This window comes from Hypanus sabinus, chromosome 2 (genome assembly GCF_030144855.1).
Source record: "Hypanus sabinus isolate sHypSab1 chromosome 2, sHypSab1.hap1, whole genome shotgun sequence".
Taxonomy (NCBI): domain Eukaryota; kingdom Metazoa; phylum Chordata; class Chondrichthyes; order Myliobatiformes; family Dasyatidae; genus Hypanus; species Hypanus sabinus.
Window position 1 is genome coordinate 200,344,236 of NC_082707.1, and position 24,176 is coordinate 200,368,411.

General features: G+C 42.1%; 2 protein-coding genes and 1 long non-coding RNA gene across 4 annotated transcripts in view; 2 read left to right on the forward strand and 1 right to left on the reverse strand.

The window, feature by feature from the left end:
- Positions 1–11,114, reverse strand: part of vrk1 (VRK serine/threonine kinase 1) — an 83,954-nt gene extending 72,840 nt beyond the window's left edge. The window contains exons 1-3 of one of the 2 annotated variants that reach the window (XM_059962446.1): positions 10,929–11,114; positions 1,364–1,391; positions 893–1,052 (exon numbers count right to left, since the gene is read on the reverse strand). In XM_059962446.1, coding sequence (XP_059818429.1) covers positions 893–1,052 — 160 coding nt within the window. In that variant the 5' untranslated portion in view covers positions 1,364–1,391; positions 10,929–11,114. The remainder of the gene's footprint in view (positions 1–892; positions 1,053–1,363; positions 1,392–10,928) is intronic. The other variant, XM_059962451.1, reaches the window with a different exon arrangement.
- A 96-nt stretch (positions 11,115–11,210) lies between these two features.
- LOC132405786 (uncharacterized) lies at positions 11,211–13,715 on the forward strand. The gene is made up of 2 exons (XR_009515968.1): positions 11,211–11,303; positions 11,997–13,715. It is a non-coding gene; the product is annotated as an uncharacterized LOC132405786 (long non-coding RNA).
- A 506-nt stretch (positions 13,716–14,221) lies between these two features.
- si:dkey-288a3.2 (protein phosphatase 1 regulatory subunit 37) overlaps positions 14,222–24,176 on the forward strand; it is a 306,412-nt gene continuing 296,457 nt past the window's right edge. Inside the window, exons 1-2 of the mRNA XM_059988169.1 lie at positions 14,222–14,422; positions 20,691–20,910. Of these exons, the coding sequence (XP_059844152.1) occupies positions 14,222–14,422; positions 20,691–20,910 (421 nt within the window). The remainder of the gene's footprint in view (positions 14,423–20,690; positions 20,911–24,176) is intronic.

Sequence of the window (24,176 nt, forward strand, 5' to 3'; positions counted from 1 at the left end):
TTCCTCTACACTGCTAAGAATACTGCCATTAACCTTGCATTCTGTCCTCAAATTCAACCATCTAAAGGGAATGACTTCACACTTTTCCGGATAAACTCCATCTGCCAATCCTCAGCCTAGCTTTTCAATGTGATAACCTTCTACACTATCCACACCACCACCAACCTTTGTGTTATACACAGACTTACTAATTCACCCATCACATTCTCATCATTTATAAATCATAAATTTATAAGTCATTTATAAAAAGCACAAAGAGCAAGGATCTCAAAACAATTCCACGCAGAACAACACTGGTCAATGACCACCAAGCAGAATATTCTCTATCTACTACCACCCTCTGTCTTTTGCGGACAAGTCAATTCTGAATCCATGCAACTAAGTTTCTCTGGACCCATATCTCCTGACTTTCTGAATGAGCCATGGGGAACCTTGTTGAACACCTTACTAAATTCCATATACACATTATTGCTCTGCCTTCAATTTGTTTTTAAACATTTCCTGGAAGAATTGAATCAAGCTCGTGAGTCACAACCTGCCCCTCACAAACCCATGCTCACCATCCCTAATCAGACTATGCTTCTTCAAATGTTCATAATTCCTGTTTCTAAGAATCCTCTCTAATAGTTTGCTGACCACTAATGTAAGACTCACTGGTCTATAATTCCCAAAATTATCCGTATTACCTTTCTTGAACAAAGGGAAAACATTTGCCACCCTTCAATCTTCTAGTCCTACTGTAGCCAGTGAGGAAACAAAAAAATCATTGCCAAAGGTACGACAATATTTTCTCTTGCTTCCCAAAAGAAACCAGAGAACATAGTCCATCCGTCATCCCAATAGTATTCTTTACTTTGGATCATTACATACGCACCATGATCTGTGTGCTTACCCAGGTACAAGAGCCCAAATCCACCTTTCCCAATCGGCTTCCCAATTTTCCATTGCTTTTTTCCAGTGTCAGTCAACACTTCTCCTGGTTTAAGCTCCTCGGCCATCTTTCGCTTGGGTGGAGCCCTTGTCCGAGCCTTTACAGCATGTTTGGGAGGCATCTGAAAATTTGGAAATGCATCAACTGAAATGGGCATCTGCTCTCAAACAACTACAATGCAGAAAAATAAAATCAATACATTCTCATCCACAGAATAATTGGAGACACTGAGAATTACCATTGCAAAATTGTCAAGAGTATGCCTTTTAGTGATACCATTAAAGTACTGCATATATAGATTTTCTGCACATTTCTGTGATTATATATTATTCCTGGGCCAAGATGCAATTTAGAGCACCTCCTTAAGTTAGTCACATTGTCAACAGGTACCACATTAGCCTCTCAGATGGAATACTGTGCAATTTTCCCTACCTTGAGCGGTGTCAATTTCAACTTCTTCCTGAATCAGGAATCAAAGAAAAAGAAAAGTATTTTACGGCATTGTAATAAGAAATCTATCATCAATGAAATACAAAGAACTTGCATTTACATAGCACCTTCAACAACCTTTGATCATTCCAGAGTTTTGAAACCATAAGTTTATCATTAAGGTATATTTCCTGCTAAAAGGTAAACATATACTAAGATCTTAGACTCAAAATAAAAGGACACCCACTTAGAACAGATGAGGAGGAATTTCTTTAGTCAGACGGTGCTGAATCTGTGGAATTCCTAGCCAAAGACAGATGTGGAGGCCAAATCATTGGGTATATTTAAAGCAGAGGTCGATTGGTTCTTGATTAGCCAGACCCTTAAAGGTTATGGGGAGCAGGCAGAAGAATGGGATTGAGAAGGATAATAAATCAGCCATGAGCACACTTGAAGAGCTGAACGGCCTATTTCTGCTCCTATATCTTTAGGTCTAAAAGTACTAAGAGCAAGATAAGAATTGACCAAGTATCAATTGTGTTAGAAATTCAAAGTAATTCCAGATACAGGAAATTCAAAATGAAACAGAAAATGTTGGAAACACTTTGCAGCTCATGTATCATCTGTGGAAAGAATAACATTTCAATCAAAACACAGAACATTTAATTAGTCTCTTTCCACACATACTGAAATACTGTGTGATAAAAGTTTCCAGCATTCCAATAAAATGCTCCTGTACTTTTCTAAATGGCACTGCACTGGAGGGCGGCAGAGTGGAGATATGCCTCTACCAAAGGAGGAGTAAGGGTCTTCTTCCCTCACCCTTAGGCAAGATGAAGCACCTTCTTAGACCACTGATCAGGGGGCCATGGGGGCAGGTGGTGGATGGTTGTTGGCGCAGCTGGTGCATATCACAGGTCCTGGTTATGCGACCACTGGCACCATGCAGACAATCTCTGAGGAGTATTGAAAATGGCTGGGGTCACCTGTCTTGTAAGGACACTGCACAGAAGGCAGCAATGGCAAGCTACTTCTGTAAAAAAAATTGCCAAGAACAATCGTGGTCATAGAAAGTTAAAAGAATCAGATTAAAGGCAGATGGAAGACCATGATCACCCACATCATATGACATGGCACACAATGATGATGATGATGTTGATGATGACTGCACTGAACTGATATCCTAAAGAAATTAAAATTTTCCTTTCTGATTCTCTGGAACATGGTCAGAACAAGTTGAGTGAATTAAAAATTATCTACAGCATCTGCAGTTATCTAAGCCACTTCCTGTATAACCACAGGATTAGAGTTTACAGGCCTGAGCTTTAGCAATCTCCCTTTCCTTAAATGTATCATTTATCTTTAAAGTGTGCCCTTTATCTTGATGTTTGTTTCAGCTGCACAGTCCGTGACCACAAGTATTCTACACACATCACTTTATTTATATCAGTTTGGCTAACGTCTCTGCGTTGCTTACTGCCGTTTAAGGCACTTTAAATTATGTTCATTTAGCCCCAATTCCTCAACTACACAAATCTTCCAGTGTTCCTCTTTCCCAAAGTATATTAAACAGATTGTATGTTTTTCTCTCTTCAAATTCTACAGCCAATCTAGTTCAATATTTAATTTGAATGTTATAAACCGTCCAAATTAATTCATTCACCTTTCCTTGCCCAACTCATCCTTCCAGTCACTTTTGAAGTAACCTTTTAACATCAGCTTCTTCAAAATAAAACATTTTAGAAACTCTTCTTCATTCTAAGAATTCTTGCTTCCAAATCAAAAGAATCTACCTCTCTCCAGAAGCTTAAATAATCCAGGACATCTAGGGAGTGTAGTAATGTCAAAGGCACCTACTTTAATGCCGTAATATTAGGTGATCTTACCATTGCAAGCGAACAGGAGGAGCAACTTTGGTACCCTGGCCAATTAACTCAGACAGCAGGACACTCGTTTCATCCTGAGTGTCATTATATTATTTACTAGATACTAAATACACACTCACATCTACCTTCCTATTTTTTTTTCTAAATTTTATTTTGAGACACAGTGTGGAATAGGCTTTTCCAGCCTAACGAGCTGCGCCACTCAACAACCCCAACCTAATCACAGGACAATTTACAACAATCAATTAACCTACCAACAGATACGTCACTGGACTACGCGAGGAAACAAAATGACCTGGAGGAAACCTACGCAATCGCGTAGGTTTGTACAGAATGTACAAACTCCTTACCGACTGGGCCAGAACTGAATTCTGAGCTCCGACATCACAAGCTGTAGTAGTGCTAGCCACTGAGTTAGCTCAGGTGAACACCAAGGCTCAATCCAGAAAATAAACATAAAATTCAGGGTGACACATATCAGTCAAAATGAGATAAGAGTCACAGAACACTATAGAACAGAAACAGGACATTTGGCCCATCTATCACATGCTGAACTATAAATCTGCCTACTCCCATCAACCTGCACCCAGACCATAGCCTTCCATACCTCTTCAATCCATGTACCTATCAAAATCTCTCTTAAATGCTGATGTCGAACCAACATCCATCACTTCTGCTGACAGATTGTTCTACCCTCACCACCCTTTAAGTGAAGAAGCTCCTCATGTTCCCCTTAAAAATTTCATCCTTCTCCCTTAACCCATGTCAAGTTCAATTTCCATTTGCTCCCTTCAGAGTGTAAAATATCCCACTGCACAGTTCTGGGAAAAAAAGTATCTACAGGGTGCCTAGGATTTTTGTACAGCACCGTATTCATCAACATGAAGCTGAGACTGAGTGTGGTGGGAGCAAAGGATGTGGGGAATGGTGAAGGTGGAGTTCCACAGGAGGGGTGTGGGACAGGTGGCAGAGAAGGAGTGCCAGGGGCAGGTGGTAGCACAGGTGAAGACACACCCAACCATAAGACACCATACCAGGTCATCTGATTCTAAATAATAGGTTCATTGATCATTACAGAATGTCTCTCTGGTGCTTCCCACTACCCCCCTCTCCCTTGTACTTTTCTGAACCATGACTTCCCTCTCCCTGCCCCAATTCCATTGAGTCCACAAGAGAAATCCATATCAGAATCAGGTTTATCACTCACATAAATCAAATTTGTTTTCTGTGGCAGCTGCACAGTGCTATGCATAAAATTACTACAGTACTGTGCAAACATCTCAGGCACCCGAGAAATGCACTTAAGACTTTTACCCAGTACTGTAACACAGTAATTTTTCTTGTTAATAACAGGTGCATTTAAAAAAACAGTTCTTGGACAATGTTATAATAAGTCGATGGTATCAGAAAAATATCAGGCAAATTTTATGAACATGTAAATTATGTAAAACATGCAAGCCAATCACCCTTCAGACTTGCTCTGCAATTCAACGAAATCACACTTTGTCTTACTTCTCTCTAAACGCTTATTTCCATGAAGCTCACCTCCTGACAGTGGTGGTCAACGACACCTATCTTTTAGTAGCTTGGAGCATTATCTTGAAACTTTAACAATTGCATTTACAAAAAATAGAAGGTGCAACACAAATTTTACGAAAGTGTTATATTAAAATCTGAGCAACTAGATCACAACTTCATTGCCATAATTTGTGAAGTTACACAAATAAAATTGTTTTGGCAGCCTTGTAATACTTAATGCAACCCATACTAAGAAGGCACATCTTGATCCAGTGACATTAGTTTCTCAGGTAATCGCAAGCCCAAAAATTGCATTAGAGTTTTTGTACAGTTCAACAAATCTGGTGCAAATTTCTCACAACTTATAAACTGCACCTGAAATGACATCACAATAGTGATGACATGGGAGTCTTTATGATGTGACACACTTTTGTCTTCAAATCACTAATTGCTCACCAGATTAGCAGGCAGAAAGTTTTAAACAGCATTTTATTTATTTGTTATTGTAGGCCCTTCCAGCCCTTAAAACTGCACCATCCACCACTCCTGACAACCGATTTACCCCTCATTTAATCACAGCTCAATTTACAATGATCAATTAACCTAATATATGGAATGTCTTTGGACTATTGGGAGGAAACAAGATGAACCGGGGAAAACCCATGCATTCTACAGGAGGACATACAGAGACACCTTAAAGCATTCTGGAATTGAACTCTGACCTCCAACACCTCAAGCTGTAACAGTGTCATGCTAAATGCTAAGCTACTGCGACATTGTGTAGTTAACGGATGCTATTGACGAGTCCTCAAGCAGCATTCCCTAAAGGTTGATCTGCAGGTTGAGTTGGTGGTGAGGAAGGCAAATGTGATGTTAGCATTTATTTTGAGAGGACTAGAATATGAAAACAATATAATGTTCAGGCTTTATAAGGCAACGGTAAGACCTCACAGAGTATTTGAGCAGTTTTAGGCACTTTATCTAAGAAAGGATGTGCTGACATTTAAGAGGGTTCAGAGGAGGTTCACGAAAATGATTCTGGAAATATGGGTTACCATATGAGGTCCGATTGATGGCTCTGGGCCTGTACTTCATGGAATTCAGAAAAATGAGAAGAGATCTTAATGAAATTTATTGAATGTTGAAAGGCTTCGATAAAGTGGATATGGAGAGGAGGGGTAGTCTAGGACCCAAGGTGCAGCCTCAGAATAGGAAACGTCCGTTTAGAATGATGAGGAGGAATTTCTTTTACTAGAGTGGTGAATCTGTGGAATTCGTTGTCACAAACAGCTGTAGTGACCAAGTCATTGGGTATATTTAAGGCAGATGTTGATAGATTCTTGATTAGTCAAGACATGAAGGGATTTGGGGAGAAGGCAGGAGACTGGGGCTGAGTGTGAAATGGATCAGCCATGATGAAATGGTGGAGCAGACTCGATGAGCCAAATGGCCAAATTCTGCTCCTATATCTCATGGTCTTTTGAACAATCATCCAGGAAAGTAAACAAACTGGAAGTGACTGTACACTATTCCAAGGCGGAGATCTTGTTAAAATGAAACATCAATTAGAACAAATCATAGTACGCACCATTACTGCCACTAAATTATATTAACTGGTACGTTAACAGTACATCAGCACTCCTCATCCATTCTATGATACCCATCTATGCTGATCCCATTTACCTGTACAAGCCCATTTCACTTCACTCTTTTCTTATTTTCCTTTTCAAGTACCTAGCCAAATGTCTTTTAAATGCTGTCATTTATCCTAATTATCGTTCCACATATGCTACCTAACCTATTCAGAAGTTCCAACCATTTCTGCTTTTATTTCAGATCTCCAACATCTGCAATATCTTCAGAATCAGAAGAAGATTTATTATCTCTGACATTTGTGGTAATTTTGTTACATGCAAGAGATTCTGAGATTGCTGGAAATCTTGAGTGAACTTTTTCATGGTTGTGAAATTCATAGCACATTGCAAGTATAACAATTACTGTAAGATACAAAAAAATAGTGATGGCAAGGGGGAAATTGTTAAAATGTTGAGTTTGGGCCTTCAGGCTAATGTACATCTTCCCAGATGGCAGTAACATGAAGAAATTATGTCCCAAATGCTGAGGGTCTTTAATGATGGATGACTCCTTCATGAGGCACTGCTTCCTGAAGATGCCTTTGATAGCATGGAGGCAAGGAGTTTTATGTCTGAGTGAACTGACTGAGTCTACCACCTCCACGTCATCCGGTGCATTGAAGGCACCTTACTGGGCTGTAATACAACCAGGCAAAATACTCTCCATAATCTATAGAAATTTGTAGGAACCCAAATTTCACCAAACAGGGCAGCGTGGTAGCATAGTGTTTAGCACAACGGTTTACAGTACCAATGAACCCATTTCAATTCCCGGTGCAGTTTGTAATTTCTCTCCATGACCATGGAAGTTTCCTCTGGGTACTCCAGTTTACTTCCACATTCCAAAGATGGGCTGAGTGGTAGATTAATTGCTCATTATAAACTGTCCCATGATTAGGCTAGGGTTAAATTGGTGGTTAGCTAGGCAGCATGGCTCAAAGGGCCTATTCTGTGCTGTTTTTCAATAAATAAAATCTCCTCAAACTCCGAAAGAAGTAGAACCATTGGCATGCCTCCTTCGTGACTGCATCAGTGTACTGGGTGCAGGACAGATCCTATGAGAGGTTGATAATTAGAAACTCGAAGCTGCTCAACTGACCCCTTAATGAGGACTGGTGTGCATTATTCCAACTTCTATCCTAAAGTCTGAAATCAATTTCTTAGTCTTGCTGATGTTGAGTGCAAGGTTCACATTGCGATACCAATCAGCCGAACTATCTCACTTCTGTACAACTCATTGCCATTTAAGACTTTACATTTATCAGCAGCAAATCTATAGACGCCAATGGGTGTAGAGATAGTAGAACAGTGGGTTAAGCATGCATCTTTCAGGTGTGTCTATGTGATTCTCAATAACATCTCTCAGTGAGATGTTATTACTGATCCACAAAGAGTAGTCTCCTGATGGTCGAGGATCCAGTTACAGAGAGAGGTACTAAGACCCGGGTTTTGAAGCTTCCTTATTAGTACTAACAGGATGATAGTGCCCAGCCATACTCGATAAGAAGCAGTGTGACATGTTAGGTGTCCCAAAGCTAAGTGAAGAGCCAATGGGATTGTGTCTGCTGCATACCTACAGAGGTTCCTTAAGGTTGGTGGGTAAATTAATGGACAGTATTCTTAGAGATGGTATATATAATTATCTGGATAGACAGGGTCTGATTAGGAACAGTCAGCATGGATTTGTGCGTGGAAAGTAATGTTTGACAAATATTGAATTCTTTGAAGAGGTTACAAGTAAAGTTGACAAGGGTAAAGCAGTGGATGTTGTCTATAAGGCCTTTGACAAGGTTCTACACGGAAGATTAGTTAGGAAGGTTCAATCGTTAGGTATTAATATTGAAGTAGTAAAATGGATTCAACAGTGGCTGGATGGGAGATGCCAGAGAGTCGTGGTGGATAACTGTTTGTCAGATTGGAGGCCGGTGACTAGTGGTGTGCCTCAGGGATCTGTACTGGGTCCAATGTTGTTTGTCATATACATTAATGATGGGGTGGTAAATTGGATTAGTAAGTATGCAGATGATACTAAGGTAGGTGGCGTTATGGATAATGAAGTCGGTTTTCAAAGCTTGCAGAGAGATTTTGGCCAGTTAGAAGAGTGGGCTGAACAATGGCAGATGGAGTTTAATGCTGTTAAGTGTGAGGTGCTACATTTTGGTAGGAATAAACCAGATAGGGCATACATGGTAAATGGTAGGGCATTGAAGAATGCGGTAGAACAGTGTGATCCAGGAATAATGGTGCATAGTTCCCTGAAAGTGGAATCTCATGTGGATAGGGTGGTGAAGAAAGCTTTTGGTATGCTAGCCTTTATAAGTCAGAGCATTGAGTATAGGAGTAGGGATGTAATGTTAAAATTGTACAAGGCATTGGTGAGGCCAAATTTGGAGTATTGTGTACAGTTCTGGTCACAGAATTATAGGAAAGATGTCAACAAAATAGAGAGCACAGAGAAGATTTACTAGAATGTTACCTGGGTTTCAGCACCTAAGTTACAGGGATAGGCTGAACAAGTTAGGTCTTTATTATTTGGAGCATAGAAAGTTAAGGAGGGGACTTGATAGAGATATTTAAAATTATGAGGGGGATAGATAGAGTTGACATGGATAGGCTTTTTCCATTGAGGGTAGGGGAGATTCAAACAAGAAGACATGAGTTGAGAGTTAGGGGGCAAAAGTTTGGGGTTAACACGAGGGGGAATTTCTTTACTCAGAGAGTGGTAGCTATGTGGAACGAGCTTCCAGTAGAAGTGGTAGAGGCAGGTTCGATATTGTCATTTAAAGTAAAATTGAATAGGTATATGGACAGGAAAAGAATGGAGGGTTATGGGCTGAGTGCGGGTCAGTGGGACTAGGTGAGAGTAAGCATTCGGCATGGACTAGAAGGACCGAGATGGCCTGTTTCCGTGCTGTAATTGTTATATGGTTGAACATAAGAGCATTAAAAAATAGCATCAGGAGCAGACCATCTGGCCCGTCGAGCCTGCTACGCCATTCAATAAGATCATGGCTGATCTGACCATGGAATAATTTCCACCTACCTACCTTTTTCCCATAACCCTTAATTCCCCTACTATGCAAAAGTTTAAGTGGCACTTTTTTGATCACCTTCTGGAAATCCAAGTAAATAACGTCCAACTGTTCCCCTTTATTTACTGCAGACATTATATTCTCCTGTGTCTGCCTGATGGATCCATTTCTTTAGTGATAGCTTCAAGCATTTTCCCAACTACTGATATCAAACTAACTGGCCTAGTTAGCTGCCTTTTGCCTACAAACTTTTTTGACATTTGCCATCTTCCAATCCGCCAGGACCTGCCCAGAGTCCATAGAACTTTGGTAAATTATCACCAAAGCCTCTACTATAACATCTGCCATTTCCTTCAGTACCTTGGGATGCATTCCATCAGAACCAGGGGACTTACTACAAGTTTGCTCAGCACTGTTGTAGCTATTATATTTAGGTCGTCACCTCCCATCACATCCATAACAATTCTATATCTGATGTTGTAGTAAGAATAAGCTCCCACTACCCATCACATGCTCCCAATGTTATGCGTCCCAAATACACTGACAACAAAGTCTGGCTTCTGGCCTTCCGTGTGGATTAGCTACTAAACGCAGTGAAACCATTTGTACTGACAGGAGAAGAGGAAAAGGCGGGTTACAGGTGCCTTAAACCCAGACACTCAGGCAGATGGAGCTCATCAGCACATCATGAGTTCAACGTTTACTGGTAACACCTGCAACACCACTGGTGCTAAACTGTATCAGCCTCTGCTGTTCCTTTGGATTCAACAGCTGCATGGAGAGGGGCGCCTGCCACATGGGAAACAGCTTGTTCTCTGTATCGTACCATCGTGGCTTTCATACACAGCTAGGATGCAACATCCATGGATGACCATGATCAGTGGAGGGCCTAAAGACCTACAGTGGCAGCAGGCAAATTACAGCAAGTCTAACTCTAGTCTCACAGGAAGGCCATTAAAGGTTTCTGAGGAGGAAACAGTGTGACTCAGATTATATTGGGCATTGCACCTGTTACTGCTGCACAAAGGCAGAGTATGTATGGCCAGGGGGATAGACAGCAAGGGAATGGGGTTAATTATAATGACCTGCTCAAACACCTAACTACCTCTGTTCACACAAATGCCACCTCACCCCTTACAACCATGCAAGCCTTCCTGATATCCCACTCTCAATTAGGTCCCCACCTTACCCACCCCAAGACCCCCAATATGTCCACCCTAATACCCTTTCTATACATTCACCCCTTTAGGCCCACTCCCAAGCCCCTCCCGATACAACCACTGCCCCCCGATATGTCCACCCCACACCCGGATATCCACCATTTACCGAAAACATCCGCTCCTAAGATCGCAATACATCCCCCAAAATACTCCCACATACCCTAGTATCATTAACCCTAAAATCCAACGCCCCCGCCGATATTCTCCACTCTGCTCATATCCCCCTTCAATCCACACCCATCCCATCCCTCCTGGCATCTCCACAGTTCTCTCCGTACCTAGCTTGGGAGATAATCCTCACGGCCGTCTCACCGGTGGGGGAAGCTGACCTTGCGTTACCAGACACTCAGCGGTCTGTCTATCCGTCCGAATGACAACCACCTACCACTCGTTCGGCGCCTACTTTCTTTCCGTCCAAACTTGGCGCACAAACTCTGACCTTCACCCGCCACCATCCGCACTTCTCATTGGCTAGCTCTGGCTAAGTGAAGTGAAGGCGCTTTGCATTGGTCCATTGCAATACCACGTGTGACCGCTCGGAGGAAAGGGGCGCTGTCTCGCTCGCAGTCGATCAATTGATAGAACAACGGTGGAATACCAAGGAGCAAATGTATCAACATCTATGGAGACACGAGAGCGGGTTATTATTGAAGGTTTATGATCTTTTAAAATCAGAAAAACATTTGCATAGCAAACACGAGGGAATCTGCAGATGCTGGAAATTCAAGCAACAACACACACAAAATGCTGGTGGAACACAGCAGGCCAGGCAGCATCTGTAGGAAGAAGCAGTGTCAGGACGAAGGGTCTCGGCCCAAAACGTCGACGGTTCTTCTCCCTGTAGATGCTGCCTGGCCTGCTGTGTTCCACCAGCATTTTGTGTGTGTTGTTGTTTAAACATTTGCATGGCTCTTTAGGAATAGCTTAAAAGTTTCAAAGTATCATTAATGAAAAAACAAATACCAAGTTAAGGAGATAGTGGAATATGTTACTACGAGCTTAATCAAAAAGTGGTGTATTTGGGGTGACCAGGGAGGGGTAGCCCTCTGGTGAAGGAGGTTGTTGTGTCCAGTATGGGGCAGTTCACTCAGATTTGGGCTCCACCGGACACCCACCTCGTACCTGCGCCTCCAAGTAGCTGTTTGCATGCGACAGTTGTCAACAACACTTCGACAGGTGGGCTAAACCAGTTGTGGGTAGCCAGCAGGCCTCATACCTCGGTGAGAACTTACTTATAGTATAATATTTTGGCTTATGATGTGTGGGTGCACTATTCTCTGGAGGATCATTGTTTCATTTGTTTGTATATATGTGCTGTCAGATGACAATAAACTTGAATTTTCTAGGGGAATGCCTGTCCTAGCATGCAAAGTCAGCTCCAGTAGGCTGAGTGAATGAGATCTTACAGAGAGATGCAATGACCAGGAAGGTGGTACTGTAGCACTTCATGGAGAACGAAAGGCATGGTGAGGCACAAGAAATCATTGTCAACCACAACAACCAAGACTAAACTTGTCCATTATCACTGGACCCAGTCATTGTACACAAAGTGAACAGTCCTGCCGCTGTCACCACACTGGTCTAAAAACAAAACAGAAAAACTTTATTTTTATACAGAATATTCCATCTGGTAACTGTATGTTTGAATTCCTTACTTGCAAGATCAATGGACAAGTTAGGCTGAGGAGCCTGTTTCCATACTATTCAACTCTATGACTCAGGTTACTTATTTACAAAAGGAGCACATATCAACGGACAAGACACCTCTGGTTGTTTGGAGCCAGAGGCCAATCCAGCATAGATACAAGAATATCTACCTAATGAGTCCATGCCCACTTAGTTCCAAACTTCTGCATTCAGCTCATATCCCTCTGAGCCTTGCCCCTCCATGTACCTACCAAGTGTTTCATAAATTATAGTATTGTACCTGTTTCAATCACTTCCTCTGGAGGCTCATTCCATATACTCATCACCCTTTGTGTGAATCGGAGGCAGCATCTCCCAACACTATCACTCTGAGCATGGGGGCCCCCCAGGGCTGTGTGCTCAGTCCACTGTTGTTCACTCTGCTGACCCATGACTCTGCTACAACACACAGCTTGAACCACATCATCAAGTTCACCGATGACACGACCATGGTGGGTCTCATCAGCAAGAACAATGAGTCAGCTTACAGAGAGGAGGAGCAGCGGCTAACAGACTGGTGCAGAGCCAACAACCTGTATCTGAATGTGAACAAAACAAAAGAGATGGTTGTTGACTTCAGGAGGGCATGGAGCGAGCACTACCCGCTAAACATCGACGGCTCCTCGGTAGAGATCGTTAAGAGCACCAAATTTCTTGACGTTCACTTGGCGGAGAATCTCACCTGTTCCCTCAACACCAGCTCGATAGCAAAGAAAGCCCAGCAGCATCTCTACTTTCTGTGAAGGCTGAGGAAAGTCTATCTCCCATCCCCCATCCTCATCACATTCCACAGGGGTTGTATTGAGAGCATCCTGAGTAGCTGCATCACTGCCTGGTTCGGAAATTGCACCATCTCGGATCGCAAGACCCTGCAGCGGATAGTGAGGTCAGCTGAGAAGATCATCAGGGTGTCTGGTCCCACCATTACAGACATTTACACTACACACTGCATCCACAAGGCAAACAGCATTATGAAGGACCCCATGCACCCCTCATACAAACTCTTCTCCCTCCTGCCGTCTGGGAAAAGGCACCGGAACATTCGGGCTCTCACGACCAGACTATGTAACAGTTTCTTCCCCCAAGCTATCAGACTCCTCAATACCCAGAGCCTGGACTGACACCAACTTACTGCCCTGTATTGTGCCTATTGTCTTGTTTATTATTTATTGTAATGCCTGCACTGTTTTGTTCACTTTATGCAGTCCTGGGTAGGTCTGTAGTCTAGTTTTTTTCTGTGTTGTTTTCACGTAGTTCAGTGTAGTTTTTGCACTGTTTCATGTAGCACCATGGTCCTGAAAAACATTGTCTCGTTTTTACTATGCACTGTACCAGCAGTTATGGTCGAAATGACAATAAAAAGTGACGACTTGAATTGATCCTCTGGTCTCTTTCAGGTCTACCCCTCTGATCTTAAATCTGTACCTCCTAATTTTGATCTCCCCTACCATTGGGAAGAGATTGTCACTGTCCACCTTATCTACACGTCTGATAATTATAAACATTTCTCTCAGGTCGACCCTCATTTTCCTGTGTTCCAAGGAATAAATACCTAGCCTAGCCAACCTCTATCTATAACTCAGGCACTCTAGTCCTGGTGTCATCCTACACTCTTTCCAAGTTAGCCACATTATTCATATAAACAGGTGACCAAAACTGTACACAGATATATACGATTGCAACATAATGTCCCAACTCCAATACTCAGTCATAAACACGAGAAAATCTGCAGATGCTGGAAATCCAGGGAAACACACACAAAATGCTGGAGGAATTCAGCAGGTCAGGCAGTGCTATGGAAAGAATAAACAGTTGTTTTGGGATTAGACCCTGCATCAGGACTGACATAGTCCTATAGTCAGTGCCCTTACTGATGAAGGCCGGCATGATAAACACCTATTTCATCAACCCATCTACCTGTGATACTGCTTTCAAAGAGCTCTGCACTTATACTCCTAAACCCTTCTATTCCATTACACGACATGCTGCTGATATTAATTCTGATTCTGACTCACCAGCTATACTTCTTGTCCATCATCAAGAGCCCCCATCATCCTCTCTTCTTGGTTCTGACATGGGGAAGGAGGTACAGAAGCCTCTGGACCCACACCAACAGCTTCAGGGACATCTGGCTCTTGAACCTGCACGGATAACTTCGCTCACCTCATCTCTGAACTGATTCCACAACCTGTGGAGTCACTTTCAGGGACTGTATAACTCATGTTCTCAGTATTACTTATTTACTTGTTTTATTTTCTTGCAGCACTTTTCTTCTTTTGCACACGGATCGTTAGTCTTTGTGTGCAGTTTTTCGTGGATGTTTTGCGAAGAAAAAGCCTTTCACGATGTATGTTGTATACATCTCTCTGACATTAAGTTTGACCTTTTAACCTTTGACTCTGTTGTATTTCTTTGTTTATTTATAAATGCCTGCAAGAAAAAGAATCTCAGGGTAGTGAATAGTGACATACTGTACAGGTACTTAGATAATACATTTATTTCTTTATATCTTACACTTCATACAGTCCTGTGCAAAAGTTTTAGGCACGTATATATGGCCAGGGTACCTGAGATATTTGCACAGTACTGTATTTGTCAACATGGAACAGAGAGCGAGTTTGTAAATCTGGCGGGAGCAAAGGTTGTTGAGGATGGAGCACTGTTAGGGCATTTCTATAGCAAATGACTTCAGCCACCAGACTTCAGATTCGAAGATGGACTGTCGATTAAATCGAAAATGTAGCTTTGAACAATGGTTCCCTAAGAACGGTGAACCACAGCTTATCGGAAGACTAGACAATGCTGATTTGAACTTATTTTGTCTCTGGTATGTTGTGTCGTCTGAGGGCGATGTGTAGTTCAATGGAAGCATTGTAAATATGGAATTATCCTGAATTATCCTTTGAGAACTCCAGTTCTCCAAGCTCTATACCGGCTTCTTGTCCATCAGAGGGTTGAATTTAAAATATTACTACTTGTTTATAACACACAGAGTGGTCTAGGGACAAAACACATCCCCGATCTCTTGCTGTGTTATGAACCTTCCGGAACTCTCAAGTTGTCTGGGTTGGGTCTGCTTACTGTCCGCAGGGTCAAAACTAAACAGCTTTTGGTTACTATGCTTCACATATTTGGAATAACCTTCCAGAGGGGCTGAAGTCTGCCCCAACTTTAAGCTCTTTTAAATTGAGGCTTAATTTTTTTCTTTTAGCTGGAGCTGTTAATTAGAATCTTGTGCACTGTAACTTCTATTTATCATATCCATTTTTTGTGTGATTTTATTCTCTTATTTGTCTGAAATTTGATGTTTGATTATTATATCTTGTTCTGTGTAAAGCACTTTGAACTGGCTTATGTTTGAAAAGTGCTATACTGATAAATTTGCTTGCTTTGATCTTTGGCACGTAAAACGTTGTGGAGTGTTAGGGCAAGGAGGCCTTCTCTAAAAGGGTCTCAATATGAAGCTTGCTGTGTCTCATTTTGTCAAGTAGAGAGACTACTTCAGATCTACAGTACATCTCTCCAGTGACTTTGTTCACATGACAACAAGCCCCGTGGAAGGGGTGTGAGAGAAGGAGTGCCAGGAGCCAGGCATAATGCAGGGACTGTCACGGTCCTGACCATTAATTCCCCATTTTCTCCTAATTTCTTTTGATGGTGGCACAACTGGTTTTCATCAAGACCTGCTTTGCACCCACTCTCTTGCCAGGTCGTGGGTTTTGCCTGCGCGGTAATTAATGATTCCCAGCCGCTTAGGATTGTGTGTTCTACGTTTTGCTTCAGTACCGAGATTTACCTGTGTAACTCCGTCTCTCCGAGTCAAGGGAAGGATTCCAGGTTTACTCCAGTTCCGAGGTTTACGTGTGAAACTCCATCTCTCCGAGTCAAGGGGAGGATTCCAGGTTTACTCCAGTTCAGAGGTTTACCTGTGAAACTCCGTCTCTCCGAGTCAAGGGAAGGATTCCAGGTTTACTCCAGTTCGGAGGATTACATGTGAAACTCCATCTCTCCGAGTCAAGGGAAGGATTCCAGGTTTACTCCAGTTCGGAGGTTTACGTGTGAAACTCCGTCTCTCCGAGTCAAGGGAAGGATTCCAGGTTTACTCCAGTTCGGAGGTTTACGTGTGAAACTCCGTCTCTCCGAGTCAAGGGAAGGATTCCAGGTTTACTCCAGTTCGGAGGTTTACGTGTGAAACTCCGTCTCTCCGAGTCAAGGGAAGGATTCCAGGTTTACTCCAGTTCGGAGGATTACCTGTGAAACTCCGTCTCTCCGAGTCAAGGGAAGGATTCCAGGTTTACTCCAGTTCGGAGGTTTACCTGTGAAACTCCATCTCTCCGAGTCAAGGGAAGGATTCCAGGTTTACCCCAGTTCAGAGGTTTACCTGTGAAACTCCATCTCTCCGAGTCAAGGGAAGGATTCCAGGTTTACTCCAGTTTCGAGGTTTACCTGTGTAACTCCGTCTCTCCGAGTCAAGGGGAGGATTCCAGGTTTACTCCAGTTTCGAGGTTTACGTGTGAAACTCCATCTCTCCGAGTCAAGGGAAGGATTCCAGGTTTACTCCAATTCAGAGGTTTACCTGTGTAACTCCGTCTCTCCGAGTCAAGGGAAGGATTCCAGGTTTACTCCAGTTCCGAGGTTTACCTGTGAAACTCCGTCTCTCCGAGTCAAGGGAAGGATTCCAGGTTTACCCCAGTTCAGAGGTTTACCTGTGTAACTCCGTCTCTCCGAGTCAAGGGAAGGATTCCAGGTTTACTCCAGTTTCGAGATTTACGTGTGAAACTCCATCTCTCCGAGTCAAGGGAAGGATTCCAGGTTTACTCCAATTCAGAGGTTTACCTGTGTAACTCCGTCTCTCCGAGTCAAGGGAAGGATTCCAGGTTTACTCCAGTTTCGAGATTTACGTGTGAAACTCCATCTCTCCGAGTCAAGGGAAGGATTCCAGGTTTACTCCAGTTCGGAGGTTTACGTGTGAAACTCCGTCTCTCCGAGTCAAGGGAAGGATTCCAGGTTTACTCCAGTTTCGAGGTTTACGTGTGAAACTCCATCTCTCCGAGTCAAGGGAAGGATTCCAGGTTTACTCCAATTCAGAGGTTTACCTGTGTAACTCCGTCTCTCCGAGTCAAGGGAAGGATTCCAGGTTTACCCCAGTTCAGAGGTTTACCTGTGAAACTCCGTCTCTCTGAGTCAAGGGGAGGATTCCAGGTTTACTCCAGTTTCGAGGTTTACGTGTGAAACTCCATCTCTCCGAGTCAAGGGAAGGATTCCAGGTTTACTCCAATTCAGAGGTTTACCTGTGTAACTCCGTCTCTCCGAGTCAAGGGAAGGATTCCAGGTTTACCCCAGTTCAGAGGTTTACCTGTGTAACTCCGTCTCTCCGAGTCAAGGGAAGGATTCCAGGTTTACTCCAGTTTCGAGATTTACGTGTGAAACTCCATCTCTCCGAGTCAAGGGAAGGATTCCAGGTTTATTCCAGTTCAGAGGTTTACCTGTGAAACTCCGTCTCTCCGAGTCAAGGGAAGGATTCCAGGTTTACTCCAGTTCAGAGGTTTACCTGTGAAACTCCGTCTCTCCGAGTCAAGGGAAGGATTCCAGGTTTACTCCAGTTCGGAGGTTTACCTGTGAAACTCCGTCTCTCCGAGTCAAGGGAAGGATTCCAGGTTTACTCCAGTTCGGAGGTTTACGTGTGAAACTCCGTCTCTCCGAGTCAAGGGAAGGATTCCAGGTTTACTCCAATTCAGAGGTTTACCTGTGTAACTCCGTCTCTCCGAGTCAAGGGAAGGATTCCAGGTTTACCCCAGTTCAGAGGTTTACCTGTGTAACTCCGTCTCTCCGAGTCAAGGGAAGGATTCCAGGTTTACTCCAGTTTCGAGATTTACGTGTGAAACTCCATCTCTCCGAGTCAAGGGAAGGATTCCAGGTTTACTCCAGTTCCGAGGTTTACGTGTGAAACTCCATCTCTCCGAGTCAAGGGAAGGATTCCAGGTTTACTCCAGTTCCGAGGTTTACATGTGAAACTCCATCTCTCCGAGTCAAGGGAAGGATTCCAGGTTTACTCCAGTTTCGAGGTTTACCTGTGTAACTCCGTCTCTCCATGCAAAGAAAAGTTTTGTCTGCCGCTTCCCTTTCTACGCTCTGTGTCAAGATAAATTCTGCTTGCCTCCTGCTTTCCTGCACTCCCTCCTGTTTGCTGTTCAACGCTCACACCCACGTTTGCATCCTAACTCAATCTCCATGCCTGTGTCTTGCATTTGGATTCATTGCAACAGGTACAGATACACCCAACCCTGAGACACCAGAGGCCATGTCATTTGATTCCAAACAATTGTTTATTGATCATTACAGAATGTCTCTCCTGTGCTTCTTGCTCCTTCCCCTCTCCCTGCCCCTTTCCCATTCACAGTCCAGAATAGAGACCCATATTACAATCAAATTTATCATTGCTCACGTTTGTCATGAAATTTGTTTGTTTTTTGCAGGAAGCAGTACAGTGCAATGCATAAAATTACTACAATACTGTGCAAAAATCTTCAGCACCCTAGCTATTTCCACATTACATGCCTAAGACTTTTGCCCTGTACTGTAGATTCTAGCTCTGCTTCCCCCTCACACCTATGATTATTAAGCAAATTAAGCAAAGAGTGAAACTTGGTGGTTTTGAAAATGGTACAAAACATCAAAACAGAGCCTGAAAGTATCTTTATTAAACAGACCACTGTTGCAGGGAAATAGAATGCTAAACAGAATCTATTAATGCCCTTTATTCCTGTTGGAGGAGAAAATTGGAAGGAGAGATTCACAAAATATAAATTAATCATAGATCTTTCAGATCAATATTACATCCTTAAAATACAGATGGATTTACAGCTCAATAGTTTTAGATAAAATTTCATGAACCTATTCACACTGGAAATAAATCTATAAAATTTAGCACCATGGTCAATCATTCAACATAACAAAGATGGCCGCAACATATAGAATTATTGACATAGTAGCTCAATATCCACTTTTATTTGAAAAAATAAGTTCCCCCAGAGGAATACAAGAAAACAGGAGAATTAGAACATCACCAATTCAACTCTGTAGTTCTTTCTATTCATGGTAACCTTTCACTCACTGGTTTGTCAAATATTTTTCTACCACCACCACCAGTCAGGTCACGCTGTCTTCTCACTGTTGCCATCAGGAAGGAGCTAAAGGAAACCATAGGTCCCACAACACCAGGTTCAGCTATCAGGCTTCTGAACCAGTGAGCGAGGATAACTTCACTCACCTTAACCCTGAAATGTGGACTCTACCACTCATGTTCTCTGTATTATTTGTGTATGTATTTATTATTTATTGTTGTTATTTGCTTTTTTAATATTTGAAGTCTGTCTTCTTTTGCAGATCAGTTGTTTGTCAGTCTTTGTGTCTAGTTTTTCATTGATTCTGTTGTATTTCTTTGTGTTTTAGAAATGTGTCATTTGCATTGACAGACAACACACTTAAGGATATGGTGGAGTTAGCTAACATCACGACACATTCCAGCGCCAAAATAACATGCCCAAAATGCTCGGCAGAACAACACAGAATACAACAAGTAGCAAACCAACAACAGCAAAACAAGCCACTCTCCCTCCCATGTGCCCACACATGTGGACAGTCCTCCAATTCCAGGACTGGTCTCCAGGCTTTGGCCATTGAGCTTCAACTTCCAAACTTCCCTGCAGTATCATATTTAATACTGACTTCTCTAACATACTTCCCTCTTCTTCTATTCCTCACTCTGACATATTACTGCTTTTCCACATATGTCTATCACCAACCCCTGGTGCCCCTCCTTCTTTCCATGGTCAACTCTCAGATTCTTTCTTCTCCAGCCCTTTACCTTTCCCACCCACCTGGCTTCACCTGTCACCACCCAGCGAGTCCTCCTTCCCCTTCCCACCTATTTAATTCTGGCACCTTTCCCCTACACATTCCCGAAGAAGGGTCTCAGCTCAAAACATGATCTTACTCATTTCCATAGATACTGCCTGACCTGCTGAGTTCCTTCAGCATTTTGCATGTGTTTCTCTAACGTATTCCCTATGACAGATGTTAAGATAACTTGCCTCTGGTTTTCTACTTTCTGACTGGTTCTGTTTTCCAGTGTAATGTAACCTTGTCCTAATTTTGGAACATAACCATTTCACTCACCACATCTTTTGAGACTCTAGAATGAAGTTCCACAGATAAAGCAGAAATTCTGTAGCTTCACAAGCAATGTGAAGCTTACTTGCTTCAGATTGATACTGAATTATTAAGCAGCAGTAAGGATATCACATGGATAGTTCTGTGAAACTCAAGAATGCTTGATTGCATTTTGACATCAGCCGAAGAACGATGAAATGAGCACAACAGAAAATGTCTACCCCGGAGAGCTGCAAGCTTCTGCACCTTTTGACAATATGGGTGTCAAAGGTGACTGCACTAGGCAGCAGGAGATGAGTCCAGATAGCACGTTGAAAATTAAATCAAAAAAACGAGTCTCTTTCCCTTTGGGAGAACAGATTGTCTCGGGGTCAGCAGAGCCTTGGTATCCATGGACAACGGGTAAGTGTAGTGTACTTAAATACTGGGTTTTTCAATTACATTTCCTTTGCTAATCACTTATGTTTATAGCAAAAATAATTATGGTCTTCGACAACTTGTATTTACATAGTAGCCTTAATGTTAAAACTTATCTGAAGCATTTTAAAGGGTCATCATTTTAAAATTGTCAAGCTATCAGTGTAATGTCTCAGATTCAGAACGTGGCTCTTCGTGTGCAGTTAAAGCAGAGTAGAGTAATAGAGTACATTCTAGAGTTCTCAACTGTTATGTTAACAAACAGATGAGATGCCAGCTCTATGCATTCGCAGGTAAACGATTCCATGACATTTGTTAATGTGTAGAACTCTTCTACTAAAAATTTAGCTATGTTTGGGACCTTGCTGTGTAAAAATATCTTTGTAGCTGTGGGCTAAGAATAGTAATTTGTCTACCAAACCACTTTTAGAGGTTGAACATGGAAATTTTTATCTAATTTCTAGTTATTTATTTGAAAATTGTTCTAATATTACTGGAAAGTAAAGATCACCATCATTATGTGCTGTGTCGTATAACGTAGGTGATCATGGTCTTTGACCGTGATTGTTCTTGGCAAATTTTTCTACAGAAGTGGTTTGCCATTACCTTTTTCTGGGCAGTGTCTTTACAAGACAAATGACCCCAGCCATTATCAGTACACTTCAGAAATTGTCTGCATGGTGTCAGTGGTCACATAACCTAGACTGTGATATGCATCAGCTGCTCATACAACCATCCACCAGCTGCATCCATGTCTTCACATGACTGTGATTGGGGGGCCAAGCAGGTGCTACACCTGGCCCAAGGGTGACCATTAGCCCAAGGCTAATGGAGGGAAGGAGCACCTTACACTGTCTTCTGTAGAGATGTAGCTCCACCCTGCCATCCAAGGTAAGAATAATAATTTTTAAATGAAAGTTAAATCAGCCAACAAAATTATAAACTATTGGAAATTAATGAAGATCAGATCCACAACATGTTCATTCTAAAATGTTAAACTAAATTAAAATGAATAAATAAAGCATTGCAGAGTTGTGTTAATATATCAATTATGTTGTTTGCTCAGGTTTAACATCAGTGGCATACTTTGTGAAATTTGTTGTTTTGCAACAAGCATATATTTCAGTACATAGTAATAAAAAGTATAAGTTATAGTAAGAACCATATATTTAAAAAATCAATCAAATAAGCAGTTCAAAATAGAGGGGTAAAAGATACTGAGGAGGTGTTCATGGGTTCATTGTCCATTCAGAAATCCAATGGCAGAAGGGAAGACTCTATTTCTGAAACATTATGTGTGTGCCTTCAGGTTCTTCTACATCCTCTTTGATGGTAACTATGAGAAAACCTCATGTTGTATACAATGGGGGCCCTCAGTGATGGATGCCGCTTTTTGAGGCATTGCCTTTTGAAGGTATCCTGGATGTTGAGTCTAGTGCCCACATTGGAGCAGAGAGGGTTTACAACTTTCTGCAACTTTATCCAATCCTGTGTAGCAGCTCCTTCATCCTCTGTACCAGATAGTGATAAAACCAGTTAGAATCCTCTCCATGGTACGTCTGCAGAAATTTTCATGTGTCTTCGGTAATATACTAATTCACCTCAAGCTGCTACCATGCCTTCTTTGTAATTCCATGAATATGTTGACCTCAGGATAGATCTTCAGGGATGTTGACACCTAGAAACTTAAAATGGCTCACTGCTGATCCCTTGGTGAAGACTTGTACAGTATGTGTGCTTTGGCCATTTGAGGTGGAATGGCCATGGCGATTGATCATTCAGTAGCAACACTGAATCACGGAGAAACACAAGCTAGAAAAAATGGAGATCGGACATTCAGGACTTAATCTCAATCACCAATGTTTAGCTTTTAACCTTATGGTTCGTGGTTTCATGAAAATAATTACTAGCTGCTTGAGAGACAACTAATTGTTTCCCAGCAATAATTGACTCTCCTATGCCTTCAATTTATCTGCCCAAAGTCAGAGTTTGAAGTGTAGCTTCTTTAGAAGCAGCTTCAATTAATATGCGAGGATTAGGATAAATGTATACATTGGGGACCAGCACTATTTCCTGTTGTATAAGGGGAATACATTTTAATACTAACTTAAAATATTATAGCTAGCATCGAAGCGCCCTAATTATAGTGAGTTTGCCCATCTTAGACAACACAAGCTAGTTGCTCAATTGTTACTCAAGCCCACTGAATGTGTATCAATAACTATGTTGTGGCAAACTCACTATCAGAGTTTGAACACCTTCTACCTGGCTATCTGACATAAAAAAATGTCTGCCCATCTTTCTATGAATAAAAACTTCCCGACATGTTACCTGGGCTACAGAATGTTTGTTTTACATTTTGTGACCAACAGAGACCTCCTAAAATTATTGATTTGAGTAGACTATTCATTAATTTCCATAGACGCTGTCTGACCTGCCTAGATCCTCCAGCATTTTGTCTGTGTTGCTTTGGATTTCCAGCATCAGCAGACTTTCTCTTGTTTCAAATTCTAGATCATATGTCTGATTGTCCTGCTGGCCTTGCGTGTGATGTGAACATTGTAACCTTTCCTTGTCACTATCTAGAGTACTTGCAGTAAACACAATGTTCACCATAAACAAACAGCAATCATTCTAGAATTTTCCCCCTTTCTTTCCAGCCCATAAGAAGGGTCTCAGCCCAAAACAACAACTGTTTATTCATCTCCATGGATGCTACCTGACCTACTGAGTTCCTCTAGATTTCCAGCATTTGCAAAATCTTGACACAAAAAATTTATGTATGTTGATCTGCAAGATTTCTTGTGTCTATGATCATCATTGGTTGACACTTGAATATCCATTGCCTTAAGCCACTTTGGCTCACTTCAGTAATTTGGAGCTGCCATATATCCATTCATTTGTTATGTGCCACGTCATATAACATGGTTGATCATGGTCTTTCCATGACCATGATTGTTCTTGGCAATTTTTTCTACAGAAGTGGTTTGCAATTGACTTCTTCTAGATGGTGTCTTTACACAGGTAGGTGACCCCAGCCATTATCAATACTCTTCCGAGATTGTCTGGCTGGTGTCAGTGGTCACATAACCAGTACTTGTGATATGCACCAGCTGCTCATTCGACCATCCGCCACATGGCTTCACATGATCCTGATCAGGGGTCTAAGCAGGTGCTACACCTTGTCCAAGGGTGACCCGCAGGCTAGTGGAGGGAAGGGGTGCCTTACGCCTTCTTCAGTGGAGATGTGT